The sequence below is a fragment of the Salmo trutta genome, chromosome 4 (assembly GCF_901001165.1).
Source record: "Salmo trutta chromosome 4, fSalTru1.1, whole genome shotgun sequence".
NCBI classification, from domain to species: domain Eukaryota; kingdom Metazoa; phylum Chordata; class Actinopteri; order Salmoniformes; family Salmonidae; genus Salmo; species Salmo trutta.
Genome location: NC_042960.1, coordinates 13523403 through 13546259, shown reverse-complemented (window position 1 = coordinate 13546259; position 22857 = coordinate 13523403). Strand labels below are relative to the sequence as shown.

At 42.2% G+C, this 22857-nt stretch overlaps 2 protein-coding genes across 2 annotated transcripts; both read left to right on the top strand.

Annotated features, from left to right (window-relative positions):
• The first annotated feature begins 2603 nt into the window (after positions 1 to 2603).
• Positions 2604 to 5418, top strand: LOC115191306 (oocyte zinc finger protein XlCOF29-like). Its single transcript, XM_029749176.1, has 3 exons — positions 2604 to 3111; positions 3499 to 3629; positions 3826 to 5418. The coding sequence occupies exons 1-3, from the start codon at positions 2835 to 2837 to the stop codon at positions 5023 to 5025; spliced, it is 1608 nt and encodes a 535-aa protein (XP_029605036.1). The 5' UTR covers positions 2604 to 2834; the 3' UTR covers positions 5026 to 5418.
• A 1387-nt stretch (positions 5419 to 6805) lies between these two features.
• On the top strand, positions 6806 to 10765 carry LOC115191355 (zinc finger protein 25-like). Its single transcript, XM_029749230.1, has 2 exons — positions 6806 to 6855; positions 9404 to 10765. The coding sequence occupies exons 1-2, from the start codon at positions 6843 to 6845 to the stop codon at positions 10363 to 10365; spliced, it is 975 nt and encodes a 324-aa protein (XP_029605090.1). The 5' UTR covers positions 6806 to 6842; the 3' UTR covers positions 10366 to 10765.
• The last annotated feature ends 12092 nt before the right edge of the window (positions 10766 to 22857 follow it).

Sequence of the window (22857 nt, the reverse complement as noted above, 5' to 3'; positions counted from 1 at the left end):
ACACAATCTAAGTAATGAATGGAATTAAGAACATATAAATATATGGACGAGCAATGTCAGAACGGCATAAACTAAGATACAGTAGAATAGTATAAAATACAGTATATACATATGAGATGAGTAATGCAACATATGTAAACATTATTAAAGTGACTAGTGTTCCATTTATTAAAGTGGCCAATGATATCAAGTATGTGTTTTTAGGCAGCAGCCTCTCTGAGCTAGTGATGGCTATTTAGCAGTCCGACGGCCTTGAGATAAAAGCTGTTTTTCAGTCTCTCTGTCCCAGCTTTGATGCACCTGTACTGACCTCGCCTTCTGGATGATAGCGGGGTGAACAGATCTATATAAGGTCCCACAGTTGACAGTGTATGTCAGAGCAAAAACCAAGCCATGAGGTCGAAGGAATTGTCTGTAGAGCTCTGAGACAGGATTATGGGTACCAAAACATTTCTGCAGCATTGAAGGTCCCCAAGAACACAGTGGCCTCCAATATTCTTAAATGGAAGAAGTTTGGAACCACCAAGACTCTTCCTAGAGCTGGATGCTCAGCCAAACTGAGTAATCGGGGGAAAAGAGCCTTGGTCAGGGAGGTGACCTGATGGTCACTCTGACAGAGCTCCAGAGTTCCTCTGTGGAAATGGGAGAACCTTCCAGATGGACAACCATCTCTGCAGCACTCCACCAATCAGGCCTTTATGGTAGAGTGGTCAGACGGAAGACACATGACAGCCCGCTTGGATTTTGCCAAAAGGCACCTAAGGTATTCTCAGACAATGAGAGACAAGATTCTCTGGTCTGATGAAACCAAGATTGAACTAGGTAACACTTCAGATTAAGGGGTCCTTATTACAGAGAGATCCTTCATTAAACCCTGCTCTAGAGCACTCAGGACCTCAGACTAGGGCGAAGGTTCACCTTCCAACAGGACAACGACCCTAAGCACACAGCCACAAGACAACTCAGGGGTGGTTTTGGGACAAGTCTCCGAATGTCCTTGAGTGGCCCAGCCAGAGCCCGGACTTGAACAAGATCTAGCATCTCTGGAGAGACCTGAAATTGGCTAGGCAGCAATGCTCCCCATCCAAACTGACAGAGCTTGAGAGGATCTGCAGAGAAGAATGGGAGAAACTCCCCAAATGTGCCAAGCTTGTAGCCCTCATACCCAAGAAGACTTGAGGCTGTAATCGCTGCCAAAAGTGCTTCAACAAAGTTCTGAGTAAAGGGTCTGACTATTTATGTACATTTTATATTTCAGTTTTTATAAAGATGTCCAATAACCTGTTTATGCTTTGTCATTATGGGGTATTGTGTGTAGATTGATGAGGTGGAAAAAACAATTTAATCAATTTTAGAATAAGGTTGTAATGTAACAAAATGTGGGAAAAGTCCAGGGGTCTGAATACTTTCCAAATGCACTGTATATGTGGATGATACTATTATCAATGCTATTGTTGATTGGCTGTGTCTAAACTATCAATGCTATTGTTGATTGGCTGTGCCACGACTGTTGATTGGCTGTGTCTAAACTACAGTCAGATTTTATACCTATGCAGGAATCCCTTGCTGATTTAAAACTTGTGCTTATTACGGGCAAAACTAAATTTAACCTCTCGTAAGAATGTTTCAGAATAACTACATGTTCAAACATTAGGTGGTTCTCCAATCAAACGTATTCCCGTTTATAAATACTTAGGCATTTGGATGGATATGGATTTGACGTTTAAGAAACATACAGATGAGCAAGAAGTTAAGATTTAGATTTGGCTTTTTCTACAGAAACAGATTGTGCCTTTCTCTAAGCAGGTTATTCAGTCAACCTTTATCTGTTCTTGATTAATGTGATATTATTTATCAAAGTGCAGCTGCTAGTACTCTTAAACCTTTGGATGCCATCTACCATAGTGCCATTCATTTTGTTACATGTTACAGTGTTGATACTCATTACTGTATCCTGTATCAAAAGGTTTGCTGTACTTCACTAAAGACCCGTAGATTTCTACATTACTCCCTTTTTGTTTACAAGGCCCTACTTACACGGCAGTTTTATCTAACTTTGTTGTTGAAGTATAGACACCTGAGTTGCCTAAACCATTCACATGATTGGTTAACTCTTGAGGTTCCTAGGGTCTCCTCAGAGCTAGGTAAATCTGCTTTTAGTTTTAATGCACTGTATTGCTGGAACAAAATTCAAAACACATTTCATCTGATATTCTGGTGCCATTCGGGCAATTTAAAGTATTGATTGGGGACTTTGTGGAGGAATGTAACTGTTTTTCAGGGTGATTTGTGATGTTTTATTTGTGCTATATATCTAAAATAATTGTTTGTGTGTACAATATGTGTTGTTATATTGTATTATACAGGGCACAATATTATTTCCCTGTTAAAATAAAGGTTCAATAAAATAACGCTCCAGCTACTCTGTTTATTATCTATCCTGATGCCTAGTCACCTTACCCCACGCACACGTATTAAGACCAAAACGTTTTTTATTTATTTTAATGAACTTTTACGATAGACAATAATTGTTACTTTGGGGCTGTGGTAACTAGTGGAAACCCTGTGAAAGGCGGAAATACGCAAAACAACGTCTAGTCTGCCGGAAACTCACACGAAGAAGTAGACGGAAGTGAACAGTTATGAAAAAACAATTTCCACGTTATCGTTTTTATTGTTGTTATTTAGACGTGTATTAACACACATGAACTCAAAATATGAGTCATTTAACTGCATCGCATTACACCCCATGTTGTGTTTAATTCACGTTGGAGACGGGACTTGATTGATAGCTGTTATCTCGCTAGCTAGCTAGCTGCTAACGTTAGCAAAAAATGGCTAACTGTATGGTTTTTCACACTCAAATAGCCTCCATCATGGAGGTGCTAGCGAATGCCGCCGTAGCAGAGATCTGTAAACTCGTAGACGACGACTATGCAGTGTTCCGTTTGGAAATAAATCAAAGCCAGAAAGAAAACAGGGCTCTGCGGAGGAAACTACTAGAACTGAAGGTTGCACGGGAGCGCGCAGAGAGGACAATGCGAGAGCGGGTCCTCGCCAGTCGTCCAAGTAGTGTCAAGATCCTCGACCGATACAGAGGAATGGCAAGAGGTACATTTTGCAGAAAGCAGAGGCTGTGCGACCTATCGCCGTTCATTTATAGATCAGTGCCTGTCGCCCCGTTCCCCTCTGTATGTGTTCAGATGTTACCCAGAATTGTCAGTTTTTGGGTCGTATACAATAAATCCCCTGATTACTTAGCTATCTTGTGCAGAGACATTATCATATTATAACCAGATTCTTGATTTACTGCATTTTCCATTATTTACTAAATGAAAACTATAAGATGCATGGAACATAATCAATAAATAGTATATCAATAAGTTATGAGAAGTGTTACCTTAAATCCATACCAATTGTAGACAGGGTCAAACATGTATAATATAGCATTGACAGTAGCTAACCTAACCACCTCTTTTCTCCAAATCACACTCTCAGGTGAAGGACATCTCACTGGAGGCCACAGAAGCTTTGTGAAGCCAGCGGAACAATATACATGGAGAGATGACCAACCAATCACTGTTGATGAGGGGAGTGGAACCACATCCCAGAATTTTATGGTGATAGAGGTTAGTGTAATAGTGTTACACAAAAATTACAGTTAGCAAATGTGGCCTGTTTATTTCAGAAAATCTCCCCTCAGCTATTCACTTGCTTACATGTAACATCGTCATTTATCCTCAGTTAAATAAAGGTAAAACATTATTTTTTTTAAATCTGCCATAAGGAAGCTTGTGAGACGATATTGTTATCTTCTTGTGTCAGTCTGCAGATGCAGAGGCTGCAGGTCCTGGGGTCAAGCAGGAGAGGTCTGAAGGAGAGGAGGACCCACGGAACATCAGAGAAATTCAGTCTGGAGCGCCCTCTGCAGCCACGGAGGACCCCACCAACCAAGCGCAGCCCAGGACCCGACGCAGCATCACGGAGGTCAGTGGAACACAGAACGCCGTCCTCAAGTCAGAGACAGACACCAAGACTTTAACTGTAACACACAGGCTCCTACACCCAGGATCTGACCATAGATCAGATCCAGAGAGACCGGGGCTGGGTAAACTGGGCAGTCCTCCTGCTCCTGGTTCAGAGTATTTACCAGTATTTCACCAGAGCCAGAGGACGGTTAATTCCCGTGGGGATGGTGATGGTGACGCGTTAGACACTGCCAGTGATGATCCGTCTTGTTCTTACAATACAGAGATGGACCCTGGCAACATGCCCTTGGGTTTAGAGACACAGACGGATCTGTCTAGAGGGGACTGGAATCGGCGCAGTAGTAATGTATACTCTGAAGGGTGCCTAGATAAGAAAGAGGAGGTTATATTAGCAGATGAGGTGACTGTAAAAGTGGAGGGCGACGTTCCTCCCACATGGAATGCAGATAGTCTCCTTGGAGACGGACACTCACAGGGCAGAGATTTCTTAGATTACAGGGAAAGCTTGGAGACAAATACAAATGTCGCCACCCACTCCCCTTTACACGTGTTCAAGGATCGCTACCCAGTGTCCACGTTGATGGCACCTTCCGATTCACACGGCTGTGTCCTTTTCGATCAGGTATTGAACTCCAATGACCGGGCTAGAGCCCAGGCTCAGGGAGGGGTTGCCACATCAGGCAATAGTAAAGAGAAACGGTTCCTCTGCATGTTCTGTAACAAAGGCTTCAGCAGCTCCCAGAAGGTGGAGAGGCACCAGAGGGTCCACACAGGAGAGAAACCATTCAGCTGTACCCAGTGTGAGAAGAGGTTCTCTCGCCAGGACACCCTGAAGAGGCACCAGAGGATCCACACAGGGGAGAAACCATACAGCTGTTCACAGTGTCACATGCGCTTCACACAGGCTGGTCAACTGAAGATACACTTGAAGGTCCACACGGGAGAAAGGCCGTTTGCCTGTACACACTGCGGGAAGAGGTTCTCAGAGAGGAGCTACCTCAGGATACACCAGCAGAAAAAACATTCCACTCTATAGCATAGAAACATACCTATTCCACTCGATAGCTTCTGACGTTTATATCAAAGCCTGCATAAATAAAAAAATATTTAAAAAATCTTCAGCAGAAAAGATCCACAGATGCATTTGGAATAATGAGAGTCACAGATTTCAGTGTTGAATATTCCTGGTTAGAATATTGCATCCAGACATTGTGTGATATATAAGTCTGAAAAGTATTTTACATAGTGTTTGTACTGTAATGTTTACAAATGCCTATTTCATTACTTCCATTCAACAATAAACATTTTTCCCAAGACACTTTTGTAATGAGAAAGTGAATATAGTTTTGGTTTAGACATGTGTATGTGGTTTTCATATGGTGTATTTAACCCATGTTTATGTTTAATAAACACAAAATGGGACTTTTTATTCTGACTTTCATTGAGACTCCCTTTAATATACACTGAGTGTACAAAACATTAAGAACACCTGCTCTTTTATGACAGACTGACCAGGTGAAAGCTGTGATCCGTTATTAATGTCACTTGTTAAATCCACTTCAATCAGTGTAGATGAAGGGCTGGAGACAGGTTAAAGAAGGACTTTTAAGCCTTGAGACAATTCATAACACGTGACAAAGGAGATTATGAAAATGCATATAAAACGTTGGCCTACATTTAGGTGTACACGTCCATGTAATATAGCCTATGCAATATGATTATTTGACAATAGCAGTGCATTTGTGTGTGCGGGAGGCGACTCATGTGAGATTCGAACCCTTTGCCACGATCTGCGAAAATTACATGGACTAGGCACTTTACACAGAGAGCAATTTGACAAGTCAATGAAATGCACGTGACGGCCTTGTTGCTAAGGACGCTTCCATGAACACTTCCAACTATGTATACGACTTTAATTGGCTGCAGAAGTTGTGCCGGGATGTAATCGTTGCCACCTGGTGAGGTTAGCAAAGGGCTAATGTGTGCCATGTTATCTGATGGGACCAGCTACAATTTAGCTTTCTGTCACATGCAAGTAAAACAAACATTTTAATTGGCTGATGTGCATTTTCTACGTGAGAACCTGTTTAACTTTAAATGCTTGCTTATGTTTGCAAGTGTGGCCCCTCCATGTGGAGTGTGTTTATTATCTTGTGTGTGTATGTACCTGAGGGAGTGTATGTCTGTGTAATCTGTATCACCTCTCTCTTCCAGGAGGAGGAGGGTCCAGAGGTGTTGCTGGTGAAGGAGGAGGGGTGTGAGGAGGGTCTGGGGAACCCCGAGGAGACCATGGTCATGGAGGACAACCAGACTACACCTCCTCCTGAACCCACTGAGCAGCACAGGACCACACACAGTCTCACTGAGGTAAGCCCACTGTAAACTACTGTCTATATGGTATTAGGTTAGGGACAGTTCCACAAAGCATTTCAGAGTAGGAGTGCTGATCTAGGATCAGTTTAGCCTTTTAGATCGTAATGAATAAGGCTATGTAGATGGGTGGGGACCTGATTCCCGGTCAGCACTTCTACTCTGAGACTCTTTGTGGATACGAAGCCAGGTCTTTCTTGATTGATTGTGGGACCATGCCTTTGAATTATCAAACCATTAAAGAGTGTCAAGTAATCAAATCAACTAACACGTTTGCATAGTATTAATAGCAGTCCCTCATTGCCCAATCGGAAGATGCTCCATAGCAGGGTGCTCATATCAGATTTATTGATCCAACATCCTCTCACTCTGTATCTCTTACAGTCAGTAGACATGGAGGATGGGAAGCCTGATCTGCTGATAGTCAAAGAGGAGACAATAGAAGATGGACCAGAGAGCATTGATCTGCTGAGTGAACTAAAGATGGGGGAGCAAGGTAAGGGAGAAATACACTGAGTGTACCAAACATTAAGAACACCTTCCTAATATTGAGTTATAACCTCCCCTCCCCACTCAGAACAGCCTCAATTCGTCGGGGCATGGACTCTACAAGGTATAAAAAGCGTTCCACAGGGATGCTGGCCCACGTTGACTCCAATGCTTCCCACAGTTGTGTCAAGTTGGCTGGATGTCCTTTGGGTGGTGGACCATTCTTGATGCACACGGGAAACTGTTGAGCGTGAAATACCTAGCAGCGTTGCAGTTCTTGACACAAACCGGTGTGCCTGGCTAAGTGCCATCAGCCGGTGGCAAATAACTGTCGGTCTCACGGTAATTGACCGTTAATTAACAAACACATTTAGCATCTCCTGGCTACCACACATAGCCCACTGATGTTGACCTTTGGAACATCTACATTTTAAAAAGTCTAATAAATCCATTTAATATAGCCTACACCATCACAATAAATCCATTATTTATTTTAGACAGCTCTAAAGCATGATATGAAGAAAATGTAGTCTATTTCAGAAGAACAGAATAGCATACTCTGAATTGTCCTTATGTTAGGTCCTGATCTGGCTATGCCAAATGGCTATGGGCTACACTAGTTCATTTAGCAGACAAGATTTTCTTAGAATTCCGTGGCATTATTTTATAGTATGAAGAATACAATTTAACAAAGCAGAATAAAGGATATTTTCTCCAAACGATTTAAGGGAGTGCGCACATGCGGCTATTCTGGGTTGAGTGGTTAACAAAGAAATAGGCACTACTATATGCTTAATTTAGAGTTATTAATGTCCCTTTAGTTGTTCTACAAATGTTGGGCTATATGTTTGGATTTTTAATACATTGTACTGCTGCATGAGGAGACTAATGATGATTTGAAAAAAGTTGCTTGAAAGGCATGTGCTCTGCTTAGTTTTTTTGCGAACGCTGTACACGCGCTACATTAGTCACACATTCACAATTTGACAAGCATTTTATAATGCCTAGAATTTCACGACGGTATCCCCTTTGTGTGGCCGTAATGCACCCTAAAACAATCCATGCCTTTTGCAGCCAGTGGCAGTTGTGCCCTTCTCCTGGAGTGCTGCGCGGTCTGTCACGTGATCAGGTCTTTCTCAAAGGCTACAAGTGAAGACACACATCGGGGGACGCAACTGCGTGCATCGTTATCCATTTCCGAGGTGCATATTGAAGATATTGAAAGAACTGTCCACATTTACCCTCCAATCCAACAGGTCCCAGACGTGCTCAATGGGATTGAGATCCGGGCTCTTCGCTGGCCATGGCAGAACACTGACATTCCTATCTTGCAGGAAATCACGTACAGAACAAGCAGTATGGCTGGTGGCATTGTCATGCTGGAGGGTCATGTCAAGATGAGCCTGCAGGAAGGGTACCACATGAGGGAGGAGGATGTCTTCCCTGTAACGCACAGCGTTGAGATTGCCTGCAATGACAACAAGCTCAGTCCGACAATGCTGTGACACACCGCCCCAGACCATGACCTTTTTTGCTGAGTTTATAATTCACAAGTGATAGGCTAATATTGTCACCCATCAGACTATTCTTGATTTAATCTTGTCTCTAAATAATGTGTGAAATTTGTTTTGATTTAGAATTGGCCATTATCATGCACCTGTATCGAAACGGGCAGCGGGAACAAATACATGTCATCTATGCACTTAAATAGCGAATACAGGACATTTTTCCCCGTGCTTCATTTTCATCTCAACCAGGTAGGCTATACTCCTGTTGTAAAGAGAAGCAATGTGCTTAATATTAGGGAAGTTGCGAAATAAATATAGTAGGCCAAACCTATAGAAAGCTAATGGGAGGCCATCACTCTGTTTTCTCGCGCAATTGCATAGCCTATTGAAATGTTGCGCAACATGAGCTCATGGGCTCTCATGAAGTGTTTGATTTGATTTTTGATTACATTTGCAATGTAAGAGTGATTAGAGGGACAATAGAATGCTGAGTACCAGGCAGTTAGAAAGTTTGGTAGGCCGCTAATGACCAGCAGCAGCATCAGAGCTTGGAGAAGCCTTATTACCATGACTAAACGGTCACATGGAATTTGACTGCCTTCATGACTCGTGACCGCCGATGTGGCGGTAATACGGTCCCCGCAACAGCCCTATGCCTGGCACCTACTACCAAACCCCGTTCAAAGGCACTTAAATATTTTCTCTTGCCCATTCACCATCTGAAATGGCACACATACATAAACAAGCCATGTCTCAATTGTCTCAAGGCTTAAAAATCCTTCTTTAACCTGTCTCCTCCCTTTCAGTCTATGTCATCTCTATGTCATCGAAAGAGCATGTTTTGTATACTCAGTGTACATATAGCCTACATACAGTAATAGATCTTCAATGGGAATAGTGATGCAACTGGCTATTTTTTCTTCATTCAAAAAATTAAATCAATACAACTTATGTTTACATACAAAAACAAAAATTATAATGTATAAACTTGACCTGGTAAGTGACAAAAAAATCTAAATAAGTCTATATTCTAACCTTTTCTTGCAGGTGGTTGGCTGGAGGCTAACAGGGGAGACTGGGCGGCCATCTTGGATTCCCAGAACCAGACGGGTGCAACCAAGGGCCCAGGGGACATCACTGAGAAGGCCAGGACCAGAGGTGACATAGTGGAGGTCAGTGGATGGGACAGCGTCCTCAACTCTGGGCTGGGGAACAACACTGTTAACCACAACCAGAAACAGACAGTCGAACACAAAACAACCAAACTTAGTCTCCATAACAACAGACTGGCTGAGACCAGGGCGAGGCGTAGATTTGGTCCGCGGGGACGGGGAGGTGTCTGTATACGGGGGGAGAGAACAACAGACACAGACTCAGCTAGTGTTGCTCCGTCCTGCTCCTATAGTTGTGATTCAGAGACACTGATGGCGCCTCTGGTTAACCACCTAACAGTTGCTGCCTTCAGCCTGCCTTCTATAGGATCTATCAACTGGAACATGGACCCTGCGACAACACAGGCACTCCCTGGCCTTCGTCCTCCTCACACTCACCTTATGTTAAACCAGACTTCAGACAATGCCAGAGCCTCAACACTAAATGGCTATTTAAGCCCGATGACAAATGACAGTAGTAGTAACGCTATCTGTAAATCCGGTGGAAAAGAGAAGCGCTTCCCGTGTTCTTTCTGTGGGAAAGCCTTCAGTTTCCCCAAACAGGTGGAGATCCACCAGAGGATGCACACGGGGGAGAAACCCTACAGCTGTACCCATTGTCACATGCGCTTCGCCCAGGCTGGTCACCTAAAGAGACACCAGAGGGTCCACACAGGGGAGAAACCCTACAGCTGCCCCCAGTGTGAGAAGAGGTTCTCCCACCAGCACCAGCTGAAGATGCACCTGAAGGTCCACACGGGAGAGAGGCCGTTTGCCTGTACGCACTGTGGGAAGAGGTTCTCAGAGAGGAGCTACCTCAGGATACACCAGCAGAAAATGCACACGGCCCATGTATAGTGTGTAGTGTTGACATGTAATGTAGTACTAGTTAGTTTGTAATTCATTCCCTTGGTTTTGGATGTAGTAAGGAACTGAATGAAGTGAACCGAGGAAAGAATGAGTATGATAAGGCAGAGTAGAGTATATGGTGATGGTTGGTGTGAAGGTGTCTGTAAAAATTCTTCACTGGTGTAAAGTAGTGAAAATGTGTGTAATGTAATGTTGAACCTTTTCCAAAGTATTCTCAAATGAATTTATCAAAGCGAGTTTACTAGAGTTACAGAAAATGTAAAGTGTTACCGTAGTGAGAAAAGTTATTATACTTGTCACGTATCGTTTTGTGCAATAAAAGTACTGTACTTCAAAGTTATGTTAGTGTATGACCATTTTGTTGAAATGAAATACAATATTGACTGTGCTGACTGACTTGGTTATTTTTGTATTATTTTAGGGACTGAGTTGCCTTTCTCAGTCTAACCAAAACATTATACTTCATTTTTTAATCAACACTTATGGACATTGGCTCCATATTGTTAGGTACTTGAAATCAGTGTTAGAGATGGGCTAGACTTTATTTAATATTTTACCAAACCTCCACCTTCCCACATTTGGAGGAACTAAACGATTTATTATAAACTGAGCAAAAAAAGAAACGTCTTCTCACTGTCAACTGCGTTTATTTTCAACAAACTTAACGTGTACATATTTGTATGAACATAAGATTCAACAACTGAGACATAAACTGAACAAGTTCCACAGACATATGACTAACAGAAATGGAATAATGTGTCCCTGAACAAAGGGGGGTGTCAAAATCAAAAGTAACAGTCAGTATCTGGTGTGGCCACCAGTACTGCAATGCATTTCCTCCTCATGGACTGCACCAGATTTGCCAGTTCTTGCTGAGATGTTACCCCACTCTTCCACCAAGCCATCTGCAAGTTCCCGGACATTTCTGGGGGGAATGGCCCTAGCCCTCACCCACCGATCCAACAGGTCCCAGACGTGCTCAATGGGATTGAGATCCGGGCTCTTCGCTGGCCATGGCAGAACACTGACATTCCTGTCTTACAGGAAATACCGCACAGAATGAGCAGAATGGCTGGTGGCATTGTCATGCTGGAGGGTCATGTCAGGATGAGCCTGTGACACACCGCCCCAGACCATGACGGACCCTCCACCTCCAAATCGATACCGCTCCATAGTACAGGCCTTGGTGTTATGCTCATTCCTTCGACAATAAACGTGAATCGGACCATCACCCCTGGTGAGACAAGACCGCGAATCGTCAGTGAAGAGCACTTTTTGCTAGTCCTGTCTGGTCCAGTGACGGTGGGTTTGTGCCCATAGGTTACGTTGTTGCCGGTGATGTCTGGTGAGGACCTGCCTTACAACAGGCCTACAAGCCCTCAGTCCAGCCTCTCTCAGCCTATTGTGAACAGTCTGAGCACTGATGGAGGGATTGTGAGTTCCTGGTGTAACTCAGGCAGTTGTTGTTGCCATCCTGTACCTGTCCCGCAGGTGTGATGTTAGGATGTACCGATCCTGTGCAGGTGTTGTTACACGTGGTCTGCCACTGCAAGGACGATCAGCTGTCCGTCCTGTCTCCCTGTAGCGCTGTCTTAGGTGTCACACAGTACGGACATTGCGATTTATTGCCCTGGCCACATCTGCTGTCCTCATGCCTCCTTGCAGCATGCCTAAGGCACGTTCACGCAGATGAGCAGGGACCCTGGGCATCTTTCTTTTGGTGTTTTTCAGAGTCAGTAGAAAGGCCTCTTTAGTGTCCTAAGTTTTCATAACTTTGACCTTAATTGCCTACCGTCTGTAAGCTGTTAGTGTCTTAACGACAGTTCCACAGGTGCATGTTCATTAATTGTTTATGGTTCATTGAACAAGCATGGGAAACAGTGTTTAAACCGTTTACAATGAAGATCTGTGAAGTTATTTGGATTTTTACAAATTATCTTTGAAAGACAGGATCCTGAAAAAGGGATGTTTCTTTTTTTGATGAGTTTACAAATATAAGGAGCCATCCTTATTCTTTTGGCGGGTTTTGTTTCCTTGTATTTTTTTCAATCGTAGGCATGTAATACCATTGACAGATGTTACACAACTTATAGCATTGAACATTTCTTTTTGAAGGACTGTAGTACATTGGTTTCAACCAGAGTTGTTTCCAAATCGGCAGTGTCTGTAGAATAGTTTCTGCATCTTTTCGCTCCTTGGGGAGCTTGTTCTATTGACTGTGGTTAATGTTTTATCATAGAAAGAGAAATGGGTGTGCTCAGTTCAAATGTTCGTAGTGACAAAAGTTCTGCGGGTGCCGCTGATGAAAGCTGCCGGCGAAAAGCGTCCATTTGTTCTGGCCTCCGTTGCTAAACATGATATTTTATAATATCATGTCATGTTTTTTTGTGTACAGCAAATTGTTTCTTATATAAACCTTTATATTCTCTTCTGTACAATTTGTGTTTACAGTCTGCAGTCCATGAAGACCTGCTGATATCAGGTGTTGCTGGCGGAAGAGACTGGACCTCTGAGGCGGCTGGTCACAAACCTTGGCCTCGAATCAGGACAGTGGATCAAGATCCGTCACTCTTCCTTCCCAAGTCGGAACCAGGACCCAACCGTGAGGGACAGAGACTCCACCACCACTACACAGAACACAACCAGTGGACAGGGGGACTGAACAACCTCAGTCCTGGTGGTCATCAGAGAGACAGAGGCTCCAATCAGGGATCTAGTCTGCAGCCCAGACCCTTCTCTTCACATTCTCAGTGCAGGGATGGAGCAGGGCCTGGGGCTGATAGAGATAGACCGTCCTGTTCCTATGATACAAACACCACAGTATCCATGATGAACAGAGCAGGTCACCCTGAGCTTCAGCCTTCAAAGAGGGTGGTGGGCGACCCTCCTGATGGTAGCCTTTCAGGAAGTCTGTCTTCTTCAGGGTCTCGTCTAATGCCTGGTGACTGGGTTCATAGAAAGCCTGGACCTGGGTCTAGCCTTCCTCAGTTACCTTATGGTTACCCCACCAACACAGACAGGGTCAGGATGGGCGTTCCCCACGAGATGTACCTTGCTTATAACACAGCACACAACCCCAACAACACCCAAATAATGACTAGAGGTCAAGGAGGGAGCTCAAAGACTAACCACCTGAGGGCGGTGGCTCCTGCTTCTACCTCCTCTGGTGTCATCGGGTCACAACGTGGGAGGCTGAGCATTTGGACGGACGCAGACAAGCCATACGCCTGCCCCACGTGTGGGAAGCGCTTTACTGAGGCAAACTATGTGAAGAAGCACCAGACAGTTCACACCAAGGAGAGGCCCTTCAAGTGCAAACTATGTCACAAAAGCTTCTCCTTCCTGACTAACCTTACCAGACATAGGAGTGTCCACAAAGGGGAGAAATCATAGCAGTGTGGCTTGAGTTTTACGCAGGGGATATCTGGGAACCATTCTTTAGCTCCCAAACACTACAGGGCCAAAAGTATGTGGACACATGCTCGTCTAACATCTCATTCCAAAATCATGGGCATTTATATGGTCTCCCCTTTGCTGCTATAACATCCTGCACTCTTCTAGTAAGGCTTTCCACTAGATGTTGGAACATTGCTGCGGGGACTTGCTTCCATTCAGCTACAAGAGCATTAGTGAGGTCGGCCACTGTTGTTAAGCGATTAGATCTGGCTCGCAGTCGGCGTTCCAATTCATCCCAAAGGTGTTCGATGGGGTTGAGGTCAGGGCTCTGTGCAGGCCAGTCAAGTTCTTCCACACCGATCTCAACAAATCATTTGTGTATGGACCTCACTTTGTGCACGGGGGCATTGTCATGCTGAGACAGGAAAGGGCCTTCCCCAAACTGTTTCCACAAACTTGGACACACAGAATCTTCTAGAATGTTGTTGTATGATGTTGCGTTAACATTTCCTTTCACTGGAACTAAGGGCCTAGCCCAAACCATGAAAAACAGCTCCAAACCATTATTCATCCTCCACCAAACTTTACAGTTGGCACTATGCATTCGGGCAGGTAGCGTTCTCGTGGCATCCACCAAACCCAGATTCATCCATTGGACTGCCAGATGGTGAAGTCGTTCTTCCAGATGGTGAAGCGTGATTCATCACTCCAGAGAATGCGTTTCCACTGCTCCAGAGTCCAATGCCGGCGAGCTTTACACCACTCCAACCGACGCTTGGCATTGCGCATGATGATCTTAGGCTTGTGTGCGGCTGCTTGGCTATGGAAACCCATTTCATGAAGGTCCCGACGAACAGTTCTTGTGCTGACGTTGCTTTCAGAGGCATTTTGGAACTGGGTAGTGAGTGTTGCAACCAAGGACAAACAATCTTTACATGCTACGTTCTTCAGCACTCGGCGGTCCGGTTCTGTGAGCTTGTGTGGCCTACCACTTCACGGCTGAGCCGTTGTTGCTCTTAGACTTTCCACTTCAGAATAACAGCTCTTACAGTTGACCGGGGCAGCTCTAGCAGGGCAGAACTTTGACAAACTAACTTGTTGGAAAGGTGGCATCCTATGACAGTGCCACGTTGAAAGTCACTAAGCTCTTCAGTAAGGCCATTCCACTGCCAGTGTTTGTCTATGGAGATTGCATGTCAGTGTGCTCAATGTTATACACCTGTCAGCAATGGGTGTGGCTGAAAAAGCCAAATCCACTCATTTGAAGGGTGTCCACATACCTATGTATATATGTGTATGTTTCAAGAGCTTCGCCTTCCTGAGTATCCTTATCAGACAGTGGGAAGGTCCACAATGGGGAGAAATCATAGCAGTGTGGTTTGAGATGTATTGGTATTTTATTAGGATCCCCATTAACTGTTGCAAATGCATCAGGTTCTCTTCCTGGGGTCCACACAAAACATGATACAATAAGAACATTCATAGTCAAGAACAGCTCAAGGACAGAACTACATACATTTAAAATGTCACACAGATTACAAATGAGTACATACACACAAAAACTCTAGGTCAAATAAGGGAGAGGTGCTGTGCCGTGAGATGTTCATTAATCTGTTTTTTAAAAACAGGTTTGCTGTAAACTTGAGCAATTTGAGATGGAAGAGAGTTCCATGTAATCATGGCTCTATATAATACTGTACATTTCTTGAATTTGTTCTGGATTTGGGGACTGTGAAAAGTCCCCTAGTGGTATGTCTGGTAGGCTAAGTGTGTGTGTCAGAGCTGTGTGTAAGTTGACAATGCAAAGAATTTGGAATTTAACACATTGACTGCATCACCTTTTTTCATAAGAAACAGTCTCTGCTCTACTTTTAGCCAAGAGAGACTGGTATGTATAGTATTGATATTAGCCCTCTGATTACAGTGAAGAGCAAGACGTTCCACTCTGTTCTGGGCCAGCTTCATGGGCCAGCTTCATGTCCTTTGCAGCACCTGACTGGGCAATAATCAAGATAAGATAAAACTAGAGCCTTTATATGCGGAGTGTGGTGTCAAAAAAGCCAAGAATCTCTTTAAACAGACCTCTCCCCATCTTTACAACTACTCAATGAATATGTTTTGACCATGCCAGTTTACAATCTTTTCCTGGTTAAATATATATTTTTTTATAAATCCAAGGTCACACCATGTAATTTAGTCTCCTCAACTTGCTCAACGGCCACATTATTCATGATCAGATTCAGATGAGGTATAGAACTTAAATGATTTGAGGGAATGATTTTTACAAAATATAATGCTCTTAGTTTTAGAGATGTTCAGGACTAGTTTATTACTGGCCACCTATTCTAAAACTGACTTCAACTCTTTGTTTAGGGTTGCAGTGATTTCACTAGCTGTGGTTGCTGACACATATAGGGTTGAATCATCAGGGTACAGTCAGTGCATTCGGAAAGTATTCAGACACCTTCATTTTCTTACGTTACAGCCTTATTCTAAAATTGATTAAATTGTTTTTTTCCCCCCTCATCAATTTACTCACAATACCCCATAATGACGAAGCAAAAACAGGTTTTTCGAAAAAATGAAAATATCACATTTACATAAGTATTCAGACCCTTTACTCAGTACTTTGTTGAAGCACCTTTAGAAGCGATTACAGCCTTGAGTATTCTTGGGCATGATGCTACAAGCTTGGCACACCTATATTTGGAGAGTTTCTCCCATTCTTCTCTACAGATCCTCTCAAGCTCTGTCAGGTTGGATGGGGAGTGTCACTGGACAGCTCTCCAGGTCTCTCCAGAGATGTTTGATCGGGTTCAAGTCCGGTCTGGCTGGGCCACTCAAGGACATTCAGAGATTTGTCCCGAAGCCACTCCTGCTTTTTCTTGGCTGTACTTAGGGTCGTTGTCCTGTTGGAAGGGGAACCTTCACCTCAGTCTGAGGTCCGGAGTGCTCTGGAGCAGGTTTTCATCAAGGAACTCTCGGTACTTTGCTCCGTCATCTTTCCCTCGATCATGACTAGTCTCCCAGTCCCTGCCTCTGAAAAACATCTCCACAGCATGATGCTGCCAGCACCATGCTTCACCGTATCGAAGGTGCCAGGTTTCCTCCAGATGTGACGCTTGGCATTCAGGCCAAAGAGTTCAATCTTGGTTTCATCAGACCAGAGAATCTTCTTTCTTACGGTTTGAGAGTCCTTTAGGTGCATTTTGGCAAACTCCAAGCGGGCTGTCATGTGCCATTTACTGAGGAATGGCTTCCGTCTGGCCACTCTACCATAAAGGCCTGATTGGTGGAGTGCTGCAGAGATGGTTGTCTTTCTGGAAGGTTCTCTCATCTCCACAGAGGAACCCTGGAGCTATGACAGAGTGACTATCGGGTTCTTGGTCACGTCCCTGACCAAGGCCTTTCTCCCCCGATTTCTCAGTTTGGCCCAGGCAGCCAGCTCTACGAAGAGTCTTGGTGGTTCCAAATTTCTTCAATTTAAGAATGATGGAGGCCACTGTGTTCTTGGGGACCTTCAATGACCTTCATTTTTTTGGAACCCTTCCCCAGATCTGTTCCTCAACACAATCCTGTCTCGGAGCTCTACGGACTATTCCTTCGACCTCGTGACTTGGTTCTTGCGCTGACATGCACTGTCAACTGTGGGACCTTATATAGACAGGTGTGCGTTTTATGTGTGGTTTTTTTCAGGGGGTGGATCAGCTTTAATATTGCAGATAGATTGTTGCTTACATCAATGTAATTGTCTGCAAAATTTCCAATCCTCGATATATTTTTTTGTAACACACTTTTTTTTACTATACCTTTATTATGCCCCGCAAACCCTACCACCCCTCCCCCAATTGGAGTAAACTAAGAAACAATAACACTTAGGCTTCTACCTTCAGTTTATACATATTATATACATTATCTATTTTACAATAGTTATGCTTTGTTTGTTTTTAGTCCTTCCTCTATTTCTGATGTCCATCCAGTTTGTAACTGTGCTATTTCACAACATTTCTGAACCTATTTTACAGACCCGTATGTTTTACAGTGGTTATCTTGTTGTTATTAGCCCCACCCTTCAGCTCCATTCAACCCCACCCATCTATCTCTTAACACCATCAATTTTGGATTTCTATTTGCCATATATTTTTCAACTGTGCTGTGATGCTTCACAAAAGTACTGAACCTTTTTATTTTCATAGCTTCTACAGATTGTAAATTAAAGATAAAAAAAATCTAAAATAATGATTATATTATTGATCAATTGACTGACTTTTCAAATCACCCAGTATTGCTATCTGCAGCGTTAGTTCTAGGTAAATGTTGCAATTCTTCAGCCATTCCTGGACCTGTGACCAAAAACAAGCTACATATGGACAGTACCAAAATAAATGATCTAATGTCTCTTCCTCCTCACAGCAAAATCTGCAGAGCTGGGAAGATTGTATCCCTCACATAGAATATTATATATATATATATATATATATATATATATATATATATATATATATATATGTAATATTCTATTGGTTGCAAGAATTTTGTATAATAATTGAAATAGAAAAATTGGAAGTTTTGAATCTGGCGTCATTTTGCGTGTCAATTCATAAACCATGTGCCATGGAATCGGCACATTGAAAATCTCTTCCCAACTATTTTGCGATTTACATGGCACAGTTGTCAATTTTTTGGTCTTTGAATGAAATTGGTATATATTTTTATTTATCACAATTTTTTTAACCATTTTTGGTCTTTAATGCAGGGCCCGACAGACAAGTTCCTTACTTTTTCCCCCTTCCACTTGCCTCTTCCATTTTTGTGGTAATGTGACAATTAGTTGGTTGTAATTTTGGGTAGAGCAGACATTTCCATATGTCTGTGTTAGCTGCATGTGTGACATAACTCCATCAGTCCTATTTATGATATAATTTACAAAAATTATACCTTTTTTCAAGATTTTATTGAAAAATGTTTTTTTTTTAATCAATTAGTATATTTGAGTTTTACCACAATATTTGTTGTATTATTTTTTCTGTCTTTTTAGGTGGATTAAACTGAAATTGCAAACAACTTTCTAAGGCTTGTTTAAAAAATAACGATATTTTGGAGATAACTGAATAACTGAAAGTGATCAGTTGTAATCTGAATAAAGGGAAAAAGACTATTCTTGAACATGGGGTGAGACATTCTTACTAATTTACTAGAGAACCATTTCGGATTTAAGTATAACTTTTGTATGACTGATGCCGTTAGTGAGAGGTCTAATGCTTTAATATCTAATCATTTCTGCCCTCCGAATTCATATTCGTTATATAAATAGGCCCTTTTAATTTTGTCTGGCTTGCCATTCCAAATAAAATGGAATATTTTTTGTTCATATAATTTAAAAAGCAGGTCACTAGGTGTAGGCAAAACCATAAGAAAATAGGTCAACTGTGATATGACTAAAGAGTTAATCAGGGTGATTTTTCCACAAATACAGGTATTTTCCTTTCCATGGTAGCAAGATTTTGTCTATTTTTGCTAACGTTCTATAAAAATGTATTGGAGTGAGAATTTCTTTCTTTTGGGATATGTATACCGAGTATGTCCACATCCCCGTCAGACCATTTTATTGGTAAACTACACGGTAATGTAAAAGTATAATTTTTTTGTGATCCAATATGTAATATCATAATTTGGTTTTAATCCAGAGAGGTTAGCAAAAGTATCTAGATCATCTATGAGGCTGTGGAGGGATTCTAATTGTGGTTTTAAAAGAAAACATGAATCATCAGCGTACAATGACACCTTTGCTTTTAAGCAACGGATTTCTAATCCCTTAATATTATTGTTGGATCTAATTTTAACAGCTAACATTTCGATGGCAATAATAAATATATATGCCGATAGTGGACAACCTTGTTTTATTCCTCTTGACAGTTTAAAACTTTCTGAGATGTAGCCATTATTTACTATTTTACACCTAGGGTTACTATACATAACTTTAACCCATTTTATAAGAGATTCTCCAAAATTGAAATATTCTAGGCATTTATATATAAACTCCAGTCGTACTTTATGAAAAGCCTTTTCAAAATCAGCAATGAAAACCAGGCAGGGTTTCCCCGATATTTCATAGTATTCTATTGTTTCCAGTACTTATATTATCTCCAATGTATCGTCCATGTAAAAAACCTGTCTGATTTGGATGAATAATATCTGACAATACCTTTTTAATTCTATGCGCCAAGCAGTTAGCTAGAATTTTTGCATCACAACACTGAAGTGTAAGAGGCCTCCAATTTTTGTAATGGACTGGATCTTTATATATACCACTTGGATCCTGTTTCAGTAATAATGAAATCAGACCTTGTTGCGTGTCCGATAATCTACCGTTTATACAGGAGTGGTTAAAACATGCTAATAATGGTCCTCTGAGTATATCAAAAAAGTTTGGTATACTTCCACTGGTATGCCATCTAGCCCTGGAGTTTTCCCAGACTTAAAGGCTTTAATTGCATCAAGAAGTTCCTCCTCTGTAATTTGGCCTTCACATGAGTCTTTCTGTATAGATGTATAGATGTTAATTTTACATTATTAATAGGAAAAAAATCCATACAATTAGCTTCAGTTAGTGGAGATGGAGGAGACTGAAACGAAAACATATTCTTAAAGTACTTTACTTCCTCTTTCAAAATATCGTTCGGTGAATCATGTGTGACTCCATCATTTGTAACAAGTTTTGGTAGCATTTCTATGTTGAAGATTGAAAAATAATTTTGTGTATTTTTCCCCATATTCCATCCAGTTCGCTTTATTTTCTATAATATATTACACTGGATCTTTCTTGAATAAGTTCCTACATTTCTTTTAGTTTTTCCTCTAACTTGCCTCTATGGTACAGTTTTTATTGCTATCTAACTGTACTGTTAGTCCTTCAATTTCCTTTGATAATATGGAAATCATGTCCAATCAATTAAATTTACCACAGCTGGACTCCAATCAAGTTGTAAAAACATCAAGGACGATCAATAGAAACAGAATGCACTTGAGCTCAATTTTGAGTCTCATAGCAAAGGGTCTGAATACTTATGTAAATAAGGTATCTGCTTTTTATGTTTAATACATTTGAAAAAATCTAAAAACCTGTTTTCACTTGTCATTATGGGATATTGTGTGTAGACTGATGAAGAAAATGGTTTATTTAATACATTTTAGAATAAGGCTGTAACATAACAAAATGTGGAAAAAGTGTAGGGGTCTGAATACTTTCCGAATGTACTGTACATAGACACAGGCTTTGTTTAATGGCAGTGGCAGGTCGTTAGTCAAAATAGAAAAGAGTAGAGGGCCAAGAGAGCTGCCCTGCGGTACAACACATTTTACATGTTTAATGAGCCACTGAACACTCCGATTGGCACGTGTGTTTTTATGCTGCTCATTCGATTATTAGATTAGATTTCAGTCTTGGAGGCGTTTTTCTGACCGATTCAGAGTTTGATTAATTATGTTTTTCATGGTTCAAGCTAGGTCTCTTAGTTCCAGTGAAGTGAAATCTTAACGCTACAGCATACAATGATATTCTACACTTTTCATGAACAGGAGATTTGATATGTAATGTAATAAACAGTACCGCAGGGGTCATCAACTAGATGGTCTGTAGAATCTGCCACATACGTCTCGTGTCTGAGCCTTTGATTTGCGACTCCACTTTGTCTCTATACTGACATTTTGTTTGTTTGATTGCCTTGGAGGGAATAACTACACTGTTTGTATTCAGCCATATTCCCAGTCACCTTTCCATGGTTAAATGCGGTGGTTTGCGCTTTCAGTTCTGCACGAATGCCGCCATTCGTGCAGAACGAATGTATTAGATTCTACTATCCACGGTTTCTGGTTAGGGTAGGTTTTAATAGTCACAGTAGGTACAACATCTCCTATGCACTTCCTTATAAACTCACATACCGAATCAGTGTATACGTCGATATTATTCTCTGAGGCTGCCCGGAACATGTCCCAGTCCGCGTGATCAAAACAATCTTGAAGCGTGGATTGGTCAGACCAGCGTTGAATAGTCCTTAGCACGGGTACATCCTGTTTGAGTTTCTGCCTCTAGGAAGGGAGGAGCAAAATGGAGTCATGGTCAGATTTGCCGAAAGAAAGTTGGGGGAGGGCCTTGTATGCATCGCGGAAGTTAGAGTAGACTACAGTCAATATGCTGATAGAATTTAGGTAGCCTTGTTCTCAAATTTGCTTTGTTAAAATCCCCAGCTATAATAAATTCAGCCTCAGGATATATAGTTTCCAGTTTTGCATAAAGTCCAGTGAAGTTCCTTGAGGGCCGTCGTGGTATCGGCTTGAGGTGGGATATACACGGCTGTGACAATAACCAAGGAGAATTCCCTTGGGTGATAATGTGGTCGGCATTTGATTGTAAGGAATTCTAGGTCAGGTGAACAAAAGGACTCGAGTTCCTGTATGTTGTTACAATTACACCATGAGCCGCCCTTCTTCTGTCCGGAGAGATGTTTATTCCAGTTGGCGCAACGCACAAAGAATCCAGGTGGCTGTACTGACTCTGACAGCATATACCGAGAGAGCCATGTTTCCGTGAAACAGAGTATGTTACAATCCCTGTTGTCTTTCTGGAAAGCAACTCTTGCCCTAATTTTGGCAACCTTGTTATCTAGAGACTGGACATTAGCGAGTAACATACTCGGGAGCGGTGGGTGGTGTGCGCCTCCGAAGTCTGACCAGAAGACCGCTCCGTCTACCTCTTCTCCTGCAGCGTTGTTTTGTGTCAGCCTCTGGAATCAGTTAAAATGCCCTCGGTGGTACAGACAAAGGTTCCGCTTCGGGAAAGTTGTATTCCTGGCCGTAGTGCTGGTAAGTTGACGTTGCTCTGATATCCAATAGTTCTTCCCCGCTGTATGGAATAACACTTAAGATTTTCTGGGCTAACAATGTAAGAAATAATACATAAAAAAACAATACTGCAAATTTTCCTAAGGACTAGAAGCGAGGCAGCCCTCTCCGTTGGCACCATTTGAGTTGGAGGCCATGCACGCCTCCAACTCAATCATCAAGTTTGCAGACAACACAACAGTA